Raw genomic sequence first — 21822 nt, 5'->3', positions numbered from 1 at the left:
ATCCTCTTCAAACTACAATAAGTGAGCTTCATATTCAGCCATGTTTTGTATATGCCTCCATTCACCACCACTACTCTTCCAACGAGCAACCAATTTTTGTATTTCCATCAACCATCTCTTTCTCATAAACTTTTCCAAGGTGTTTCTCTATTGTGTCAAGCTTTAATTGCACCTTGATTGATCGACCCAGCTTCCAACTACAAGCTATACAAGTAGCAAACTTTGATGACTCCTCATTTTCTAACTCCAAAGGCTGTATGATTGGATACTTTGAAACCCAATCAGCTTGGAATGTCCTCCCGATATCCCATTGACCTCTCTTCCTCTTACTTTCCTTTCTAATTGACTCTCCTTCTCTTGGATTTGTTGGAGATGAGTGGTTGCTCCTTGCAATTGACTGTGTTGCATCCACTCCTACACTTTGGACATCTTGTGACGGTGTTGATGCAATAACTTTAGTTGATTTCAATGAGTGTAACATTTCATTGCTACTAAGGCTTTCCTTAGATAAACAATCTGGACCATTATCAGCTTGCTCAAGTCTTGTTGACTTACTTGAACCCATTGAGGATTCTGCCATGCTATTAAAATATTGTGTTAAACATCTAGCACTTGTTCCAACACTCTTCTTTTTTGGAGCCATATGTACATGAAAATAAACCTGGAGAGCTGAAAATTCCCAATTACAAATTTACAATGATTAGAGCTCTCTCTCTCTCTCTCTCTCTCTCTCTCTCTCTCAGCTTTGAAGGTTCAAAACATTCTTTCAATGCATGCTTAGAACACATAGCTTGAATACATAGAATGGTAGCCATTGACCTCCACACACAGGAAGACTGTAGCCTATTAAGAGCTGAAAAATGCGCGATTCTATGTTGGCTAAATGAGCACAAATCTGACATTATTGTCCTTGCTGGTTGAGCACAAATGTGGCATGCTTTTTTACATGATCAATAGCTGAAAATGGTAGGCAAAATTTCAATGTGGCAATGCTCTTGGCTGAATATTTGGCACTGAATATGTGGCAATGTGGCTGGCTGGACTGATGCACAAGTCTTGTGCAAAAATGGCACAGGGCTGGTTAGGCAATGGCACACAGCATCCGTGTGAAGCCTGTGGGTCAGTAACAAGGGCAAAGGAGGAGCTCACATCGAGCTAACAACTTGCTAATGTTTCTTTTTTTTGTGTATATGGTTAGTATATATTATACATACTAACTGTATCTAGTTAGATTATAAATCTAGCTAGCTGTATATCTATTAGTGACTGATATACTGTCTACAATCAGTAATTGATATACAATAACTGTATACAGCAAGGTCTTCCAAAAAAACAGATGCATTTTCTAGGAGCTCATCTGCAAAATAAAATGTGGTACTCTTGCAAAAAAATACAATAAGATTGACACAGCAAATTTCTAGACCCAGCTTGAAAAAGCTGGAACAGTAACCTCGCTCACATTCAAGAATTAAAGCCACAACAAATATGTACTTGATAAAGTCAAGTGCTTTATCAGTGCATATGCTTCCCAAATTTCAAGAAATCGTGAGAGCATACAAAATGTAGCAGACATCATCAGGTACGAAATTTTGCTGACTTAAAAACCTTAACCTGCCACATTCATGACAAGCATACACTACATGCTCAAAGCAGGACAGTGTGTTACTCAAATTGTCCATGCCTGCAAAAAGAAGGTGAATTGACCATTTGCAAGGATGAGACACATTGGGGTAGGCTACATTTGATTGGGACACAGGGCTACACAGCACACATCTGTAAACAACTATATGTCCAAAGATTGCAGACCGCATTTAATTAGAATAAGAGTTGCACCCAAGTCCAGAAAATGTTGGTGTTAAAAGGCCACACTCCCTGTTTGAGTTCTCTGACATGAGATGGACACAAACTGATTGAAGAAACAAGCAATTATATGTAGATGTTGTATCTCAGTTTTGTTACTGTACAAACTGTTAGTCAGCATATATATATATATATATATATATATATATATATATATATATATATATATATATATATATATATATATATATATATATATATATATATATATATATAGATACTAAATACTAGTTGAAAATGATGAGTACAAAGTATTACTATTCTAGTATTAAGTATTAGTATTTGAATTAGTATTCAAACAATTAGCATTCAAACTAATATTCAAAGTATTTGAGCTACTATCTAGTATCTAGTATTAGTATTTGAACTAGTATAGTTAGAACATTAGCACTTGATAGTACTCAAAGTGTTAATATTCAAACTAGTAATTAGTTAGTAATGGAATGTCAATAATAGACCTAGTTGATCAGTGGTTAGTAATTAGAAAAGTGTTCAATAGTTGGAACATTAGTAGTCATTAGTAGTTACTAACACCTATTAATACCCCAAGGACTGAACCAGTCATGACATCCTGTGAAACTAGAGCCATGGATTTATCCTTGACCTAAGTGGAAAGGCATGAGAAACCATAAGCCTAGATTTATCTTGGAGCATGAACTAGGATAACGCTTGAGGGGGGGTATGTTGGAGCAAGCATTATCCTTTGTATTGTTCATATGCTAGAGGTGTGTGTGACTAGGGAGAGATTCTCCTGAATTCTAGAAGATGTTGGCTTTTTGAAAGGCATCTTATCCTATGAGATGTCAAGTTGCTTTGTATGGACTGGACATGCCTGGACATGTGGACACACCATGTGTACCCATGTGATTATCATGTGACTGACATGTGGACAAGACTGGAAGTCTATATATGTAACAATTTGTTCATGGAATGATAACTCAATTTCCCATCTTCTTGTCAATACGCTTCTACCATTCCAACCTCCTTGAATCCCCACCATGTTTATAGTTCCTTCAGTCATTAGTTAGTAACTCAATGCTAACACTACTAACTACTGATGCTCCTATCTAGTATCTATTAGTAAATACTACTTTACTAATTCTACTATAACTACAACTGTTGTAACAAGATACTACTAACCACTAGTAATAAGATGCTAGATACTATTAGTTGCAAGTCCTACTAGATACTAGTACTATGAGACACTGTTAGTACTAGCAATAGTAATTGGATACTACTAACTAGTAGTACTTCTAGATACTGCTATCTACTACTACCACTAGATACTACTAGTATTGGTAACTAGATATTACTAGCTGGAAACAACAACAATGCTACTAACTAGATCTACATACTAAGTGGTAGACCTAGACACTAACTACTAACTAGAGACCAGATTCTAGCCAGAGATCTACTGTTCTAATGATCCACTATTCTAACTGCTAGAACAATTAGATACTAACTATATACATACTTGTTTTTTTTTTTTGGCAAAAAGTAGTGTTGCCTATATTACTTTGAAGACGAGAATACAAGAAGGGCCGGCGGGCTGCTGTCACAAAATGGATGCAGCCCGAGAGAAACCCAAAAACAGATATACGAGCCTCTCAAGGCGTAATCAGCTATGTGTGGACAAACAGCCACAGCGGGGGCGAATATCACACTAAAGACTCTGAGCAGAGTGCTGGAAGAAGAGCTCCTGATGATCCAGTCGTCTCGCAAAGGAAATGATGTCTGCTTTCCTTCCTTGCCCGATCCCACTGACCCTTGAGCGTGTGAATGATCGTGCTCCAGGTGTCAGCAAAGATCTGAGTCGCAGATGGTGCTTGGTCTCCTAGAATCTGTGAACATCGGGAGGTCCAAACGTGCCAGCCCACAATGCTCCCAATGATCTCCCAAACTGGGTGCCAGGTCATCGCACCTGCATCTGTCTCTATCAGCTGCCACGGGAAGCTCTCCATGTATGCCCATGTACCCTGGGTAATGAGGAAAACCGGGTCCTGTGGCGAAGACTCGTAGGCCAGGTGATGCCCCACCTCTGTGTTGCACCAACAGAAGGCCCCCCCGGTGATCCGGTCCTAGCTCAGGTGCAGCCCGCGCTAGGATCCCCATTGCACCCTTCCACACTGCCTGGGTGTGTGTACAACCCCAAAGGCAGTGCTTCAGGGACTCATCATCTTGCTGACCTATCTGGCACTGCTCGTCCTGTCCCATCTGTTGGCAGCCGGTAGCCCCTTATGGGCCACCATCCAGAGGAAGTAGGATATCTTCCTTGGCTGCCAGCTAGCCCAAAGGGTCTTCCAAAAAGCGCAAAGAAAAACCTGTGAGACCCCCTGAGCATACCATCTGTGTGCTTGGGTGGGTGGCCGACGCTGCAGAGCCCCAAGTACACGCCTGCCAATGCGCGCACTGTAGGAAAAGAAAGGAACTGACCTCTCCGACAAGTCGAGTGGTGACCAACGCCACTCCCCTGGATCCCACTCCACCTCTGCCAAGGTGCGACCCTCCCATATCCAAAGTCTCCAGTCCTGAGCCTACTCCACAAGGGGGTCTATATGCCATTCTTTCATGTGCAGCCCTACAACTCGAATGCGCTGCCAGGAGAGAAGGGGGGTCAATCAAGGCACCATCCCTTAGAAGACGGCTACCATCTGTGTGACTGAGAAGAAAAGTATTGAGAGTCGGAGGCCTGACCAGCGACTACCAGTGGAATGCCTCTTGGATTAAACTATCCCAACCACCTCTTGTCGCCCGAAAAATGTTGATTGGTGACCGAGGCAATCATCCATCTTGCAGGGATGGTGGCATCTATCTCCGCTCTCTGAGCCTGGGTCCCCCGTGTCGTACCTGCTGTTGCTGCTAGCTCCGTTGTGTCCAGCTGACTGAAGATGTCCCTCCAAACCCTGAGCGAGTGTGCTAGTCCACGTGCCCAGTTTGCCAATGGGATATGGGACCACTCTCCAAGCTGCTGTCCTGTACCATCTGTCACCAAGCTACTCCAGATCAATGGCTGTCGGTCGATCTCCTCCTGGCAACTAGGGGGTATCTGTGAGAGGCTGTGCCGCAACCTCCTCCAGACTGTGAGGAGACTGCAGAGGAAAGGGGAGCGAGGCTGAGTCGATGGGGCTGCTGTGAAGATCCACCTGGTAGAGAGTTGCCAATCTCCTCTCCGGGGGGTGCAGGTGCTGAGACCCTGCTGAAGCAAGAGTTTCCATGTCTGCCCTCCTGGGGTCAGTCCACAGATGACCAGCTTGCCTAGCAGAGCTTGACTCTGAAGCTCTGGGTCGATGATGCCGAGACCACCCTCTGCCTGTGGGAGAATAACTGTCTACCAGGCTACCTTGGCTCTGGTGGCACTGGAGCCATCTAAGCCGGACCAAACAAAGTTCCGCACAAGTCGCCTCAACTGTGCTACACATGAGCGAGAGAAGCACCAACATGAGGCTACATACCATGCGGTGGCAAGAAGGACTTGATTGACCACGAGGGCCGTGCCTGCAAGAGATAGTCGTGCCGTGCTCCAAAAGGCTAGCTTCCATCGAATGGAAGCTAGGACAAGTAGGAACTGCTGTGCCGACATGGTATCCAACCCTATCTGGAATCCTAGGTAGTGCGTCGTCTGACCTCGAGGGATCCAACGGAACCCAAGGAAAATACCCCACTATGAGCTGGCTCCAGGATCTGTGAGAAAACCAACTGACCTATGCTAGTTGATTTTCGCCCCTGCTGCAAGACAAAACACCTCTAGAGCTAGCCTCACTCTCTCCAAAGACTACATCATCCTGAACATAAAGGGCCGTGTCATCTGCATACTCTGAGTCTAGGAGCTCTGTATCATCCCTGATAGGTAGGCGCATTCCTCGGAGTCCGGTGGTGCGGGCTCGGAGGAAGTGAGCCATGGCCTCCGCGAAGAAAAGGAAGAGATATGGCGCTAGCGGGCATCCCTGTCATACCGAGCGCTCGAGAGTGAACCTCTCTCCCATCCGGCCTCCGATGATGACCCGGCTAGAGGCTGACCTGTAGAGGGCTGCAATACCTCTAATCCATGCCTCTTGGAAGCCTAGCCAAAGTAACGTGCCCTCCAGGGATGACCAATCCACCCTGTCATAATCCTTCTCAAAATCGAGGAGGAGTACGGCTAGGTGCTGTGCCCATTGTGCTGAGCTCACTCTGTCACCTCTGAGAACGTGAAGATATTGTCCAGAATGCTGCGATCCTGGACAAATCTGGTTTGTGTGTCGTGAATTAGATCAGGTAAGAGGGGGCGGATGGATCATCTCGGCGAGGATTTTGTAGGTTGTGGGGAGGAGGGTGATGGGACGCCACTGTTGGTCTCCCCCTTTGGGGAGGAGACAAATTAGTCCTGACGCGAGGCACTCTCGCATCTGCCCACTGGAAAAGATCTACTGAAAGGTTGCGAGGAGGGGCTGGTGGACTTGCTCCCAGAATGAGGTGAAGAATGCTCTGGACAGCCTATCCTCACCTGGCATTTCTGCCCATCTATGTCCCTCACTGCCTCCTACATCTCTGTGACTGTGAACGGGGCGAGAAGGGCCTCTCCCATGCTGGGCTGCACAAGGGTCGGCATGTGCCTCCACACCTCCTCCCTGCATCGGCGCGCTCGAGGGTCTGGAGGAACCTGCTAAAATAAGGTCCTGTAGTAGTCTGTCGCCATGTCCATGACCTCCTCTGGACCTGTCCTGATGCTGCCATCCTGCGCCTTGAGAGAGCGGATCTGCTCCCCTGCAGACCTCTGTTAGAAGTCATCTCCTGTCTATTTGTATACACCAGGGCCTCTGTTGTGGGTGTGCCCGCCCATATATCATTTTTCCACACTCCCCGTATTTTTTCCCTATTTTTCCCATTTTTTCCTAGTGGCTGGAGGGCTGCCAGGTGATGCCAGGACCACACTGAGGCTGGCCGACTGCATCTGGAGCAGTCGTGGGCTATCTGTGTGCTGGCCGACCTGATCTGAGCAGATGTGGGGACCAGATGCTGGCCGACTGCTGTTTTTCAGCAGTCGTGGACATTTCATGAGTCGTGGGCCTCTTCCAGGGCTGGCCGACTGCCCTCATGGGCTTGTATATATTCCCCCCCATCCTCCTCCACTTTCTCATTCAGTTTTCTTCGGGATCTTGTGTATAGAGAAGAGTTTACACACATCTCTCAGTGTTTCTTGTGCTGATTATTTTCTGCAGTCTACTTGCTCTTGTCTACCCAAGTTTGGATATCATTTCCGCTGCATATTCTGACATGGTATCAGAGCCATAGGCTCTAGCAGATCTTGGGCGTTTTTCTGAGCAAGAGGGGGAGCAACAGGTTGCTGATCGGTGGACTGTTTTGGGCTGAACGGGAAGTGAAGGTGCAAGAGGAAGGCGGGCAGAGGGGCTGGACAGCCACTTGCATATTTTCTGATTTTCAGATTTTTCCCACCCACCCACCCTTTCAAGTTACTCTCCGAGATGGCGGATTTACTCGAGATGGCAGAGAAGCACGTGAAGATTCCGACTCTTCCCACGTTCCCAGTGGATCGGCAGTTGGACGGGTCAAATTATGGCATCTGGAAGGTCATGATGGAGTCAGTACTGGAGTCATATGATCTTGCTGATTTTATTATCAAAGGGGTGCCAAGGCCGGAAGCTGAGGAAGGGGAGGTTTTATCCGCGAGGAAGGACCGAGAGGCACAGGCACAAATGTGGGACCGTGTCAACGCCAGGGTCCGGTCATTTATATTCCTCAATTGCACACCACAGGTGATCAACCATGTGAAGCACATGACGCTGGCGAGAGGCATATGGGAGCACTTGGCTTCTTTGTACAACAGGGTATCACCCATGAAGCGGATATCCTTGGAAGTGCAGATGCGGGTTATGAACCCTGCAAAGTCTTCGACGATGCGGGAACACATTAACAAGCTGCAGGCCCTTCAGCAGGAAGTCCTTCAAGCTGGGAAAGAGATTAACAAGCTGCAGGCCCTTCAACAGGAAGTCCTTCAAGCCTTGGGAGGATCTCTCTACTTCATGCTGCTTGTTGATGATTGTACCAGATTCACGTGGGTCTACTTTCTTTCACAGAAGGACCAGGCTTTTGCTCGGTTCAAGGATTGGCACGTGATGGTGGAGAAAGAGTCTGGATTTCAGGTCAAGACTCTCAGGGCTGACAAAGGAGGGGAATTCTCCTCGACTGTATTCTTTCGGTTTTGTGCAGATCATGGCATCAAGAGGGAATTGGCCAATACCGGATCGCCTTCGGAGAATGGAGTTGTTGAACGTAAGAACAGGACTGTGGTGGAGATGGCGAGGACCATGCTGGAGCATCGAGATCTTCCTCGTCCACTGTGGGGTGAGGCTGTGGCGACAGCTGTCCATACCATTAACCGCTCTCCGACGACTTCTGTACCCCATATGACTCCATTTGAGGCATATTTTGGCAGGAAACCCGATGTCTCGCACTTCCGTGTCTTTGGGAGTGACGCGTATGTACATATTCCGAAGAAGCAGAGGGGGAAGCTTGACTCCAAGTCCCGCAAGCTGGTATTTGTGGGGTATAACTCTCTTTCCAAGGGATACAGGTTGTATGATCCAGACAGGAACGAGATTGTTGTCAGCCGGGATGTGGTCTTTGACGAGCATGTTCCAGCATCCACTGTCGAGGAGCCGCCACTTCTTGGAGATCCAGAGTCTGATGATGATTCCCAGTCTATCACTCCAGTTGATCCACCTCAGTCATCACAGGAGGTTGAGCCCGAAGCTGGAGTTGAGCCCCCGCGACCACAGGAGGCTCCACGATCTGTTCGAGTACCTAGGTGGTTGATGGACACCCTTCGGGAGTCAGGTGTCACGGAGCTACCCTCCGAGTGGACCACAGAGGACGGCCCTCGAAGATCACATCGAGTTCGAGATAAAAGCAACACGGCGGAGCTTCTTCAGGTGAACTATGCTCTTATGTCTCGTATCATGCGGGATAAAGAGCCCACTTCCGTAAAGGAAGCCCTTTCACAGGATACTTGGAGGGAAGCCATGCAGGTGGAACTTGACGCCATCGAGAAGAACAACACTTGGGAGTTGGTACCGAGGCCGTCGAAGCGGTCAGTCATTGGTGTCAAATGGGTCTTTAAGACCAAATACGCGGCTGATGGGTCGGTGGACAAACACAAAGCCAGGCTCGTGGCTAAGGGTTATGCTCAGCGGCCAGGCATCGACTACGAGGATACCTTTGCACCGACAGCGCGGATGACCACGATTCGGACCGTTCTTGCCCTTGCTTCTTCTCAGAGGTGGCCCGTGTACCAGATGGATGTAAAATCGGCGTTCCTTAATGGTGACCTGCAGGAGGAGGTGTACGTTGAGCAGCCTCCAGGCTTCATTGTTCCAGGATCGGAAGGGATGGTTTACAGGTTACGTAAGGCCTTGTATGGTCTTAAGCAGGCTCCGCGGGCTTGGAATCAGAAGATTGATTCCTTCTTTATTCGGACTGGATTCCAGAGATCGGTTGCAGATCCAAACCTGTATCTCTTTCGGGAACGCGGCTTGGTCACACTCATCATCCTTTATGTGGATGATCTCATTCTCACCGGCGGTCATGTGGAGCACATTGGAGTGACGAAGGCTGCCTTGTCAAAGGAGTTTGAGATGACCGACTTAGGCTTACTCCACTTCTTCTTGGGATTGGAGATCTGGCAGACCCAGAGGGGGTTTTTCGTCTCTCAGCAGCGGTATGTTCATGAGTTGCTTGAGGCCTTTGGGATGGAGAACTGCAAGCCTATTACTTCGCCGATGGACCCGAACACAAAGTTAACCGTTACAGATCCTTGTGAGCCAGTTGATGCCTCGCAGTACCGGAAGCTGGTTGGTTCATTGATCTGGTTGCTGAACACCAGATTGGACTTGAGCTTCTCCGTGGGGCTGTTGAGCTCTTTTATGCAGACGCCATTGAAGACTCATTGGGACGCAGGATTGCGGATCTTGCGGTATCTGCAGAGTACGAAGGATCTGGGACTCTTTTACACAGGAGGGAATGGAGTCAAGCTCCAAGGTTGGAGTGACTCAGATTGGGGAGGAGATCCAGACACGAGGAGATCTACTTCAGGATACACTTTTACCCTCGGCTCAGGAGCGGTTTCTTGGAGCAGCAAGAAGCAGCCGACTATTGCCCTTTCTTCGACAGAGGCAGAGTATCGAGCTGCTTGTGGTGCTGCTTGTGAGGTTGTATGGCTGCGGAGGCTGCTAGGCGAGATGGGGTTTCCACAGAGGGAGCCCACAGTCATCCAGTGTGATAACCAGAGTTGTATAGCTATTGCTCGGAACCCGGTTTTCCATGCCCGGACCAAGCATATAGAGATACAGTATCACTTTGTTCGTGAGAAGATCTTGGCTGGTGACATCTTGCTACTTTATTGTTCGACGGAGGACAATGCGGCGGACCTCTTCACGAAGTCTCTACCTCAGGCTACGCTCAGGCGGCACTCCAGCTCCCTGGGGTTGGTTACACAGCCAGGAGCTGAGAGGGGGTGTTAGAAGTCATCTCCTGTCTATTTGTATACACCAGGGCCTCTGTTGTGGGTGTGCCCGCCCGTATATCATTTTTCCACACTCCCCGTATTTTTTCCCTATTTTTCCCATTTTTTCCTAGTGGCTGGAGGGCTGCCAGGTGATGCCAGGACCACACTGAGGCTGGCCGACTGCATCTGGAGCAGTCGTGGGCTATCTGTGTGCTGGCCGACCTGATCTGAGCAGATGTGGGGACCAGATGCTGGCCGACTGCTGTTTTTCAGCAGTCGTGGACATTTCATGAGTCGTGGGCCTCTTCCAGGGCTGGCCGACTGCCCTCATGGGCTTGTATATATTCCCCCCCATCCTCCTCCACTTTCTCATTCAGTTTTCTTCGGGATCTTGTGTATAGAGAAGAGTTTACACACATCTCTCAGTGTTTCTTGTGCTGATTATTTTCTGCAGTCTACTTGCTCTTGTCTACCCAAGTTTGGATATCATTTCCGCTGCATATTCTGACAACCTCTGACCATGAGTCCTGAAGAACTCTCTGCACATCCGGTCACCTTTCCTAGCCCAGAAGGACTTGGAGGCGTGGAATGAGAACTCTGATCGTCTCTGTGTGATCTCCTCCAACATGGCTCGTGCCCTAATCTCCTGAAGCCTGAGCTCCTCAGAACCTGGAGATGACTGTTGCATGCGCTGAATCGAGGCCAAGTCTCTCCGGAGGCCCCTCTCCTTCGCCCACCACTGCTGCTTGACCCGAACCGCCTCCTCCTGACAGATGCTGCTGGACTCGGTCAGAGCCTGCGATACCTACGCTGGACTCGGTCAGAGCCTGCGATACCTACGCTGCCAAATCCCCCTGGGGTCCCACTCCCGATCCCAAAGGTCCACTATCCTGTTGTGAACCTCCACCCTAGCATAGATGGAGTCTGGGATCCTGCAAGAGCGGGGGGCTAGGGAGTGGGTAGTTGTGTCTATGGATAAAATGACAGGGGCATGATCGAAAAGTGTCGTCCCTGGTACCACCCCTGATGCTCCCCCTCTTCCTATCGCCCAATCACTGACATAGAAGCGATCCAACCGCTCCGAGAGTCTACCACCCTCCCTCTTGTAACCTCATGAGAAGTCCAGGCTCCTTGTCCACCTACTGAAGGAGGGCTCTCTCCAACTGTCCCTCCCTCCTGTCGCGAAAAGAAAGGACTCCCACTCCGACTGCTCCGCATGAGCGATGCCGGCAAACTCTGGGCCCCGGCCCTGCTGGTCCTCTACTAATGCCTCAAGGTTGTTGAAGTCCCCTCCAACTATCCATGAGTCCATCTCTCGGACCGATCCTGCCAAAGTGCTCCAGAAGGTGGCTCTCCTCCTCACATCAGTCGGGGCGTAAATATTGAGGATTCCAATCCTGGAACCCTCAATGTCCAAGCCCACCCATAAAGCTTGACCTGGAACTAAAGTGCCATGACCGCAGACGTGCTGCAAGAGTGGAGCGCCAATGGAGGTACTAACACCTCCGCTCCTCCCCTGCTCACCAATCGAGGGCTCCCAGTAGGTGTGTGAATGTCCTAGGAGGACCTTCCCGCACCTGCTAGTCTGTGAGGCTGAAAGTTTGTGTTCCTGTATAGCAGGAGCACATCCACCTGCCCAACCAAAGCTGGCTGAAGCTCCCGTCTCAAAATCATTTTCTTGGGACCACGGGTTCCAGAGGAATGGAACCCGTTGACGTTCCAAGAGATGATGCGTATACTCACGACAAGGAATGGTGGGCCACGAACAGCTGTCTGCTCGTCGCAGTCGAAGTCGTTGGTGGATGTCCGGTATGCAGACGAAGGCGCTTCTGTGAAGGTTTAGAGGGGGAGGCTAGATCGTCCATCCCATCTCCTAAAACCTTCAATAGTGGAGTGAGGCCCTTCGTCCCATAATGATAGGCTCTCTCTAGCTAGCTCAAAACCTCTGCCAATGAAATGTTGTAGAAGCTCGCTACCTCGAGGCCCTCCAAGGGCGGACCTCTGCAGGATAGATCCACTCCAACGGTGGGCGAACAATAACCATCAAACGGAACCGCTTAGCACTACGACGCCACCTCAAGCGGACATCCCCCTTCTGCCACTGCTGTCGGAGTAGATCCCCTGCTCTATTATCGATCCAGCTCTGTACCTACTCCTGGGACTGTCTACGGATGGTCTTTCATACACTATCGTCAGTCCACTGCTCTGTCCCATCACTAGTGAGAGTGAAGGGGTAGCTCGGGCCATCATGGGGGGAGAGGGCGGACACCTTACCCTCCACCCCCTTTCGAAGGAAGAAGATACTAATGTCCAGGCAGGCACGAAATAAGCCTACGCCGGCTGCATCCAAGTAGTCCCACAGTCCTATGTGATAGAACTCCAGAGGTAGAGCTCTGGGGGCTCGCTGAGGGGGTGGGGTCAATGACAAGGATGAAGAAGATCCTGACTGAGGGGTGCTGGCAACCTGTGGGGTAGGTGGTATGCTGGCTGCCTATGATGGCTCCTAGCTCCCCTTCTCCATCTGGATGCTAGCTGCCAGCGTGGGAGACGCCGGTATCATCCCCTGGGCCCCGGCCTCCTTTGAGATGACGAGCGGTGGGGGCGACGGAGGAGGGGAGGACATAGGAGGAGGGGAGGGAGGAGGCAGCGAAGGAGAGGAGGATGATGAGGGGGGGTTTTCTGCTGTGGCATCTGGCTGACCTTCTCCTTCCCCTTTCCAGACTGCTGCTGCCTGCTACGGCCCACTTCTGCACTCTCAAGGTGGGTATCCATCTGAGGTGGTTTGCCCTTTTTCTTCTTTGGTCTTTTCTTTTTCTTTTCCACCTTTGTCCATCCTTCCTCCCCTGGCAGGGTAGACGTGTGGTGGGTGGAATCCTGTGCTGCCTGTCAGGGCTGAGCTGGGGCAGTGAAGGGCTCTGATCTAGTTAAACGTGGACAAGACCGTGCTTGGTGTCCAAAACCATGACATCTCAAGCACTGGTTAGGAAGGCCTGTGACTCTAAGACTTTGTGTCACAATGCCTGCATCCGTCATGATCTCTAGCTCTAAAGAAATACGATGCGGGTCCCAGACTGCTACTCTGACTCAAGGGACTCCTAGGGCAGCCACCGCATCTACGAACGTATCCTGCATGACCCACCCGAAATGTGCCCCCAAGTCTTTGACAATAGGGCGTAGCTCCGCTGTGAGACTTGGGAACTATAACATGACTGGATGGTGAGGTATGTGGAAGCACTCGTCGAAGTCAGCTGCACTGAAGCCCCTGTACCACGGGACTAGGTTGATGATGAGTCTTCCGTCCACGGCAATTGGAGAGCGGTCTAGGAAGCGCTCGTTGAAGTCAGCTGCACTGAAGCCCCTGTACCACGGGACTAGGTTGATGATGAGTCTTCCATCCACGGCAATCGGAGAGCGGTCTAGGAAGGCTCTTGTGGCTCTCGGGTGGGAAAGTCAAAGCCAAAAGATGCCGCGGCCCATGAGGGCAACATCCTCTATGTGACTATCCTCCAGAAGCAAGGTCTCTTGGAGCCAATACAGGGTTGCCATTTTGAGCTATGTGGCCACAGCTCTTTTGAAGGGTGGTTAAGCTTTTCTAAGTAACCCCTATGTAAAAAATGCAAAAACACCAAAAATTAACTTGTCTACAAAAGTAGAGGTACCTGAGATTTGATATTACATCTCCAAATAGGGAAAAGGAGGAGGTTAATGTAATAGAGTGTTCCTATAAATTATCGAGAACATGATAGTAGTGCACTCACTCATGGAACAACCAATTACAAAAATACCCAAAGGAATTAGTTTTGAGATTATGTGAGATGAAATATTCACAAACTGATGAACTAGATGTAAGCAAAAAAAAGCTACCCATGTCAATGTGAAAGGCACACAAAGTTACTCATCACATGGGACAAGATATAGTGATACAAGCAGGGCTTTATATTACGTGGGGAGAGAAATCACACAAGGCATACCTAAATCTGAAATCGCACAAGGCATACGTGAATGTGTCAGCTATCAAATGTGGAACTCGTTTCTCCCTCGTAGAGTCATGCTACAACTTACAAGATTGCTTTTGCTGTCTCCATAGTTTTTGAAGGACAATAAAAAAGTGACGTTTTACGTTTGCGACATTGCGAGTCTTCATTCTACATTTTCAAGTCTTCAAGCTTATGTAGAAGGTAGAAATCTGCAAGAGCAATTAGATGTTAGGTGATATCAAACGTCATTTATGAGTGGCTCCATGACATAAGCAAACATAGCATCTACCTCTCATAGGCATCAAAACGTAATTTACTCACAAAATTTAGTACAGGAATAGATCTAGGCAATGGGATAGCATTTGTTAAAATACTTCACTTGGATGGAAATCCAAAAAATGGAGAGGCGAGGCCAGCAACAACAGAAGCAGCACATATAAAAAATCATGAAAAGTTTTTATAGAATGTAGACTCAATACCATCAGCGTCGATTCAGCCTGTTACTTGGAACCTAAGAAGCAAGGCAATAGTGCATTGGCCAAGCCACCCAGGCGAATGCATGACAAGTACATCTAAGCGAGGAGAGAGAGTCGGGTGAACTTCTTCGTGAAAGGGGAGAAAGTAGAAAAGGGAGAGCGATTTAACACATCCATGTCTTCAACTAAATGTAAGTTTTTGGGGCTAATTTTTTACATTCTTTTACATACAAAATAGCCCACCCACTTTTTTAATTGCTTTAAATTCACCTTTGGGCTATAATTCGCCCTTAAAATTTGCCCTGATATCCACTTGTAATTATAAATCTTTTTAGTGAAATGGAGTGACCATAAGCCGAGATTTGGGACAAATCATTATGTTGATTAACATGCAAGTAACCATATTTGTCTTCAATCCCTTATGTGCATAGAATCTTGGAAAAATTTTGACATGGTCTCCTTTACACTTGGAACCAAATCTCAATTTTCCTAATGCAACTAATCCAATATCCAATCAATGACTTGCTGCTTAATGCAACTCTTGACCAATCCAAGTGTCAATATGTCCACAAGATAGGCCCCATTTTCCTCATGCAAGTGTTCTTTGAAGACTTTGTTTAGAATAACTATTGTGATTTTTTAGTACATGGCGGAGATGGGCACAAACACTTATTTATTACATGCTGTGATCAAGGTTGACTTTTGAGTTATTTTTCTTGTAATATTAAACTTTGTGCATTAGTAAGTCCTAAATATAATGCAAGTGCTTGATATTCACTTGTAATTATAAATCTTTTTAATGAAATGGAGTGACCATAAGCCGAGATTTGGGACAAATCACTATGTTGATTAACATGCAAGTAACCATATTTACCTTCAATCCCTTATATGCATAGAATCTTGGGAAAATTTTGACATGGTCTCCTTTGCACTTGGAACCAAATCTCAATTTTCCTAATGCAACTAATCCAATATCCAATCAATCACTTGCACTTGCCCACATTGCATACATCATTTGGCATCACTTAATGTAGCTTTTGACCAATCCAAGTGTCAATGTGTTCACAAGATAGACCCCATTGCTCTCATGCAAGTGTTCTTTGAAGTATTCAAATGTCAAAGGAGCATGTTGTGATGCTTGCCGATCTCCCGGCCAAGCACTTCCCACCCTCTTACCAAGTTTATATCCAAGGTAAGAGTTGGGGCCAAGTCTTCACGTCGATGTACCTAATCTCCTCCCCTATCGCTTTACCAAGGCACTCATGGCACAATCGGTTCAAGACATGCTCCCCTTGGCCTCTCCACAATATGTACCCTCACACATCACTAGTATGCAAGGAAAAGTAATGTGTGAGTACAATGTGATGAATATCAATTGTAGAAGTAGAGATGTTTACGATGAGTTTAGCATGAACTCATGCCACAATTTCATATCATTAACCAACCTAGCATGTACTCATTATTTCTTCCATTGTCCATAGCTCCCAAACATCAAAACCACATCCAACAACCATAACTCATGCCAAATATGAGCATATTGCCCTCAATTTCTTTATGCATATAGTATTTCAAGGCATCCAATGAGTATAGAAACTTTGATGAATGCCCTCTCAACTCAATGAAACCACAATGGCACATGGATGGTCATGAATGTTTCCATAAACATGTAAATGGATTCAATATGCAATCCAAAGCATCAATGGTGCATCCATAGCATGTATTCCATAAGCCTGAAATTCCATCCAATGATGCCACAATAAGCCCAATCTTGGCCAAATGTCCAAAATGAAAGCCTATGCAAGCATTATGACATAAGCAATGCTTCCAATAGCCTCAATGAGTTCCCAATGGGTGGCTAGAGGAAACATTAGGGCCAAAAACATTAAAAAAAGGACCGCATTTTAATCACTTGTATCGGATTTTAATTAAGCTTTGGACCAATAGAAATACGACATTCCACAATAAATATGACATCAAGTATCATATCCACTTTTTACTAACTTCACTAGTTTTAGCTATTTTAGTGGGTTATCACCACTTTAATGTGATACGGTGTGGCTATTTCTTCAACGTCACTTTAGTGGGTTTTAACTTCAAGGGCTTGCCCCCCCGTGCCCGAATGTTAGTACTTTAAAAAATAAAATTTTAAAATTTAGGTTCCCTAATTCCCTCGAATCTACCGTGATTGCACCTCTTTCTAGTCGTCTTTTTGCATCATCCTCTCCTCTACTCATCATCTAACAAATGTCCAAACAACAGTCTAACCCAAGGCACACTCCTAATGCCATATCATCATGCATCCTTCATAATGTTAAAGATGATCAGGATGTGTGGAAAGGTATAAACTTCAAATTAAACGATTGGGTGACTGTAACCATCATGAAAAGGTGCTCATAGGATAAAAAGGCAAAGAAGAGGATTAGTACAATACTATTGGAAGGGACGTATCTTAGAATTCAAGATAGCAAAAGATGGGTAGAAGGCAAAGGTACAACATGTGTACACGACAAGAGATATGCACATGCATCCTTCTACTCCATTATCTGCATTGCAAGCTCATTGTAAGATACTTTTGTTGAGAATCATGGATCGAGCTCTCCTAAACAACTTCCTAATAACAAGACATTTACCTAATCTCATAAACTAATCCTACACTAACCACAATACTAATCTACTCTAATGACGTTGCTAATCTAAGGTGGATAAAAATGAAAGAGACTCATTGTGATGAGTGTGTGTTAATTAAGTTTAGACTCAAGTTCAGTTAGGTTACAAGATGGAAACTTATACTCATAAAAAGACTTGAGATGTTGTGCTTGTATTCCATTGTTTGAAATGTCCTCCTTTTATATGAGGAGAGTACAACATGGCCTTTCTCTTGCATGTGGAATAATTCTCACTTGGTGATGTGGGATCTCATACTCACTCCATATTTTCCTTATGCTCTTTGGCACCACATTTCTCAACACCCCCCCTTGGTGCCAAATCTTTGGGCTACTCAAGGTGTTTGGATGTCAGTTACAAAGTCTTGTTTGACTTTATTTTCTACATTCCCCTATGTGCTATGAGCAACTTTGGCCTATGTACTACTTTGGCACTTCCCCTATGTACTACTTTGGCACTTCCCCCCCTTAATGGTAGATTGGGTACAATTTTTAGGCTTTCACTCTTCCTCTCTCTCCCCCCTTGTGCTAGGCTACTTTGGCCTTTATGCTACTTTGACATTATAGCTACTTTGGCTATGAATTTCAGCTTGAGTACATCATATGGTCTCAGAGGCTGATTACATCACACTTTTTGTAGAGACAAGAGGGGTGAATTCCTAGCTTGGGTGGTACATCATTGGTCCTAGAGGCTAGTTACAAGAACTTTTTGTAGGAAGTAAGATTTTTTACGAACACATTTTTGTTTTAAGAGATGGGTAGTGAGAGGATTTTTGATTGCGTGCTCATTTGGATGCTTACAACATGTTTTTGATGATGGTATGGCCAACGTTTAAAGAGAATGTGGGGGAGAGAGAGAGCTTCAAACCCTAGCAAGAAAACACACACACACAAGAGAGAGTAAGACATAAGAGAGAGATGGATAGCTGAATTTTCTTCTATCTTCTTCTTCTCTACTCAACCAACATAACATAAAGATAAGAGTACACACTATATGGGTTAGTACTCAACTAGTACAACATACAAGGGTCAGTCCATAATGTGAATCCAACTAAATGAGTTGGCGCTATAACTATGCCAGTCTCTAGTAATCCTATAAGATCCCCGTCCCCACCGCGCAATAGATTCTGGGTGCTAGCAGTGGAAGTAGCACATCTTGCGCGGGGCAGGGTCCTACACTCGGGGCCTTGCCTACAGATTTCTGGACAGGTGACTAAATCCTCGATTCTTCCAAAACCGAACTTAGAAAAACTTCCCTTGCCCGGAAAGCACAAGCGATTCCTCCAGGATAAAATTTTACTCTAACGTAGTCAGGGTCATTACTAACCCAACTGATCCAACCGAACCTAAAGTCACTTGGTCAGATCAAGGAAGAAACTTGCACTTGGATCATAGAGATCAACGCTTTTTTCCCCATCGAGAGGCACAGCCGTTGATTCCTTTTTCCATAGAACAATTACTATCCGAGATTTACTTCATCTAGCGTACTATAATAGAAATTGAGTCTCAATTTACAGATCCATCAGTCCAGCATAACCCCATCCAGTCCCATGGGTTAGCCAACCGCCCAACCACTGTAGTGATAGGATCCGATTTAGAATTTGGTTAGGTTTTGTCCCAGGTACCAGGGAAAAGAGTTCCCAGGCCCCCTAGCCGGAAGTTCATGCAACATAAAACTAGTCACACCACTTACACACCCACTTACACACCCAATATGAAATTGCCTTTTTCTCAGCATCAGCTAACTTTAAAACAATCCTTTAATGAAACCATTATGTCACTGATCACAATCCTCAAAATCTCTGGTTGAATCCTTATTTCCAATCATTTCTTCATCGGTGTATCTATGGCATCATCGGAACCAGAACGCTCACCACCTGTTCACTCAGGGGCCTTTTCCATAGTTCCTAGCTCATAGTAGCCTATTCACTTATAAAAATCAAGATGGAATCCTCGTTGAAGATCAGCAAGATCAACCAACAGATCCATATAAAAGAGCCATGGACTCATCCGTTGAGGACCAGCAAGATCAATCAACCAGATCCATGCCCGGTTTCAGAAAACAACTCTTACTCCTTATTCCAATATCTTCCACGACGTATGTGTGGGTATCTTCGGCGACCTAGAGCCCGAGCACCGTATGGTCAGCACCCTCTAGGATCCTTCTCAGGTCACCTAGCGCTTCACTCATAGGCCGCTTCCTTGGTCCCTCATCCACCGTACCGGAAGCTCACCATTTAAATCGAACCGAGGTTGGTCAAGACCTCGGTTGAGACCTTGCTACGCGAGACGTCCTCCATTGACTCTCCGTCAGCAGTTGCAACTTTATCAGTTAGGTCTCCCCCACGACCTTAATCACAAGAGGGTCAAAATGCTTCCCCAGCATTCTTGACATAAAACAGTCATTTACAAACAGGTCACAAATACAGTTTCTATAATGAACTCTCGTCTTTCCACATTATCCCTCATCAATCCACATTCCATTCATATGTGTACTCATTCTCATCCAATCACATCATTTTCCATCTCATCACACAGATTCATTCACATCACATACCATTTATTCACATCCCAATTCACATGTCATCACATCTCATCCATTCACTCATATCCACGTCTCATCATTTCACATACACATTCGTATTCATTATTCCACATACACATCCACATTCGTACATCCACATCCACATTTGTACATCCACATCCATACATCCAATTCCACATCTGCATTCATACATATACATCCATATCCACATCCATACATCCACATCCACATCCATACATCCACATCCACATTCATACATCCATTTCCACATCCACATCCATACATTTATTTCCACATCTACACCCACATCCATACATCCATTTCCACATCCACATTCATACATCTATATATCCACATCCGCATTCATACATCCATATCCACATCCACATCCATACATTCATTTTCACATCTACATCCACATCCATACATCCATTTCCACATCCACATTCATACATCCACATCCACATTCTATATTTACATCCATACATCCACATTCATACATCCACATCTACATCCACATCCATACATCCATATCCACCTTCCACATTCATACAACCATATCCACATTCCACATTCATACATCCACATCCACATCCACATTCATACATCCACATCCACATCCACATCTACATTCATACATCCGCACATCCACATTTACATTCATACATCCACATCTACATTCATACATCCACACCTCCATTTCCACATCCACACCTCCATTTCCACATCCACACATCCACATTCACATTCATACATCCACATCCACATTCACATTCATACATCCATTTCCACATCCACATTCATACATCCACATCCACATTCACATTCATACATCCACATCCACATCTACATTCATACATCCGCACATCCACATTTACATTCATACATCCACATCTACATTCATACATCCACACTTCCATTTCCACATCCACACATCCACATTCACACATCCACATTCACATTCATACATCCATTTCCACATCCGCATTCATACATCCACATTCACACATCCACATCCATACATCCACATTCACATCTACATCCATACATCCATTTTCACATCCACATTCATACATCCACATCCACATTCACATTCATACATCTATTTTCACATCCGCATTCATACATCCACATCCACATCCATACATCCACATCCATACATCCACATTCACATCTACATCCATACATCTATTTCTACATCCAAATTCATACATCCACATCCACATTCACATTCATACATTCACATCCATACATCCACATCCACATCTACATCCTCATTCATACATCCACATCCATACTTATCACATATATATATATCTTTCCTTTTCCATACATCCTTCACATACATACATCTACATCCATTCTTTCACATACATATATCTACATCCATTCTTTCACATACATACATCTCCATCCATTCTTCGTTCATTTTTATCTATCTAATTCATTTCACATCCTCATATCTATTTATAGAATACAAGAGAATTCTTATTTTTGATATAAGATTTCTTTATGCTTTAAGGAGAATAACACTTTCGAAATAAAAATCAATCTTTTATGCATCTTCCTATGCATAAATTCATTTTAAATGAGAATGACACTTTTGAATTAAAATTCAATCTTTTATGCATCTTCTCATGCATAAAATCAAAATTGATAAAAATAACTCTTTTGAACTAAAAATAGATTTCTTTATGTATCTTTCTATGTATAAAATCAAAATTGATGAGAATAACACTTTTGGGTTAAAATAAATTCTTTATGCATCTTTCCATGCATAAATCCAATTTAGTAGGAATTA

At 45.5% G+C, this 21822-nt stretch overlaps 1 protein-coding gene across 4 annotated transcripts; it reads right to left on the bottom strand.

Moving 5' to 3' along the window:
• Window positions 1-3368: 3368 nt before the first annotated feature.
• On the bottom strand, window positions 3369-13171 carry LOC147631346 (uncharacterized). 4 transcript variants are annotated; one of them, XM_086809749.1, is made up of 3 exons: window positions 11197-13163; window positions 10873-11165; window positions 3369-6611 (listed from the first exon to the last, which is right to left on the bottom strand). In XM_086809749.1, exon 3 carries the CDS (start codon window positions 5397-5399, stop codon window positions 4896-4898), a length of 504 nt encoding a protein of 167 aa, XP_086665875.1. In that variant the 5' UTR covers window positions 5400-6611; window positions 10873-11165; window positions 11197-13163; the 3' UTR covers window positions 3369-4895. The 4 variants fall into 4 exon arrangements, with proteins under 4 accessions (XP_086665875.1, XP_086665876.1, XP_086665877.1 ...); XM_086809750.1 differs by having other exon boundaries at window positions 10873-13171; XM_086809751.1 differs by having other exon boundaries at window positions 10873-13168.
• Between the last annotated feature and the right edge of the window lie 8651 nt (window positions 13172-21822).

The sequence above is a fragment of the Cibotium barometz genome, chromosome 15, assembly GCF_041138505.1.
Source record: "Cibotium barometz isolate CiBa-2024 chromosome 15, ASM4113850v1, whole genome shotgun sequence".
Lineage (NCBI taxonomy): Eukaryota > Viridiplantae > Streptophyta > Polypodiopsida > Cyatheales > Cibotiaceae > Cibotium > Cibotium barometz.
The sequence above is the reverse complement of the archived record's forward strand: the minus strand, read 5'-3'. Positions and strand labels throughout refer to the sequence as shown.

What these genes read in the sequence shown, in the direction of transcription:
- LOC147631346 (XM_086809748.1), bottom strand. Translation starts at nt 5,399, where the DNA reads ATGGAAGCTAGCCTTTTGGAGCACGGCACGACTATCTCTTGCAGGCAC.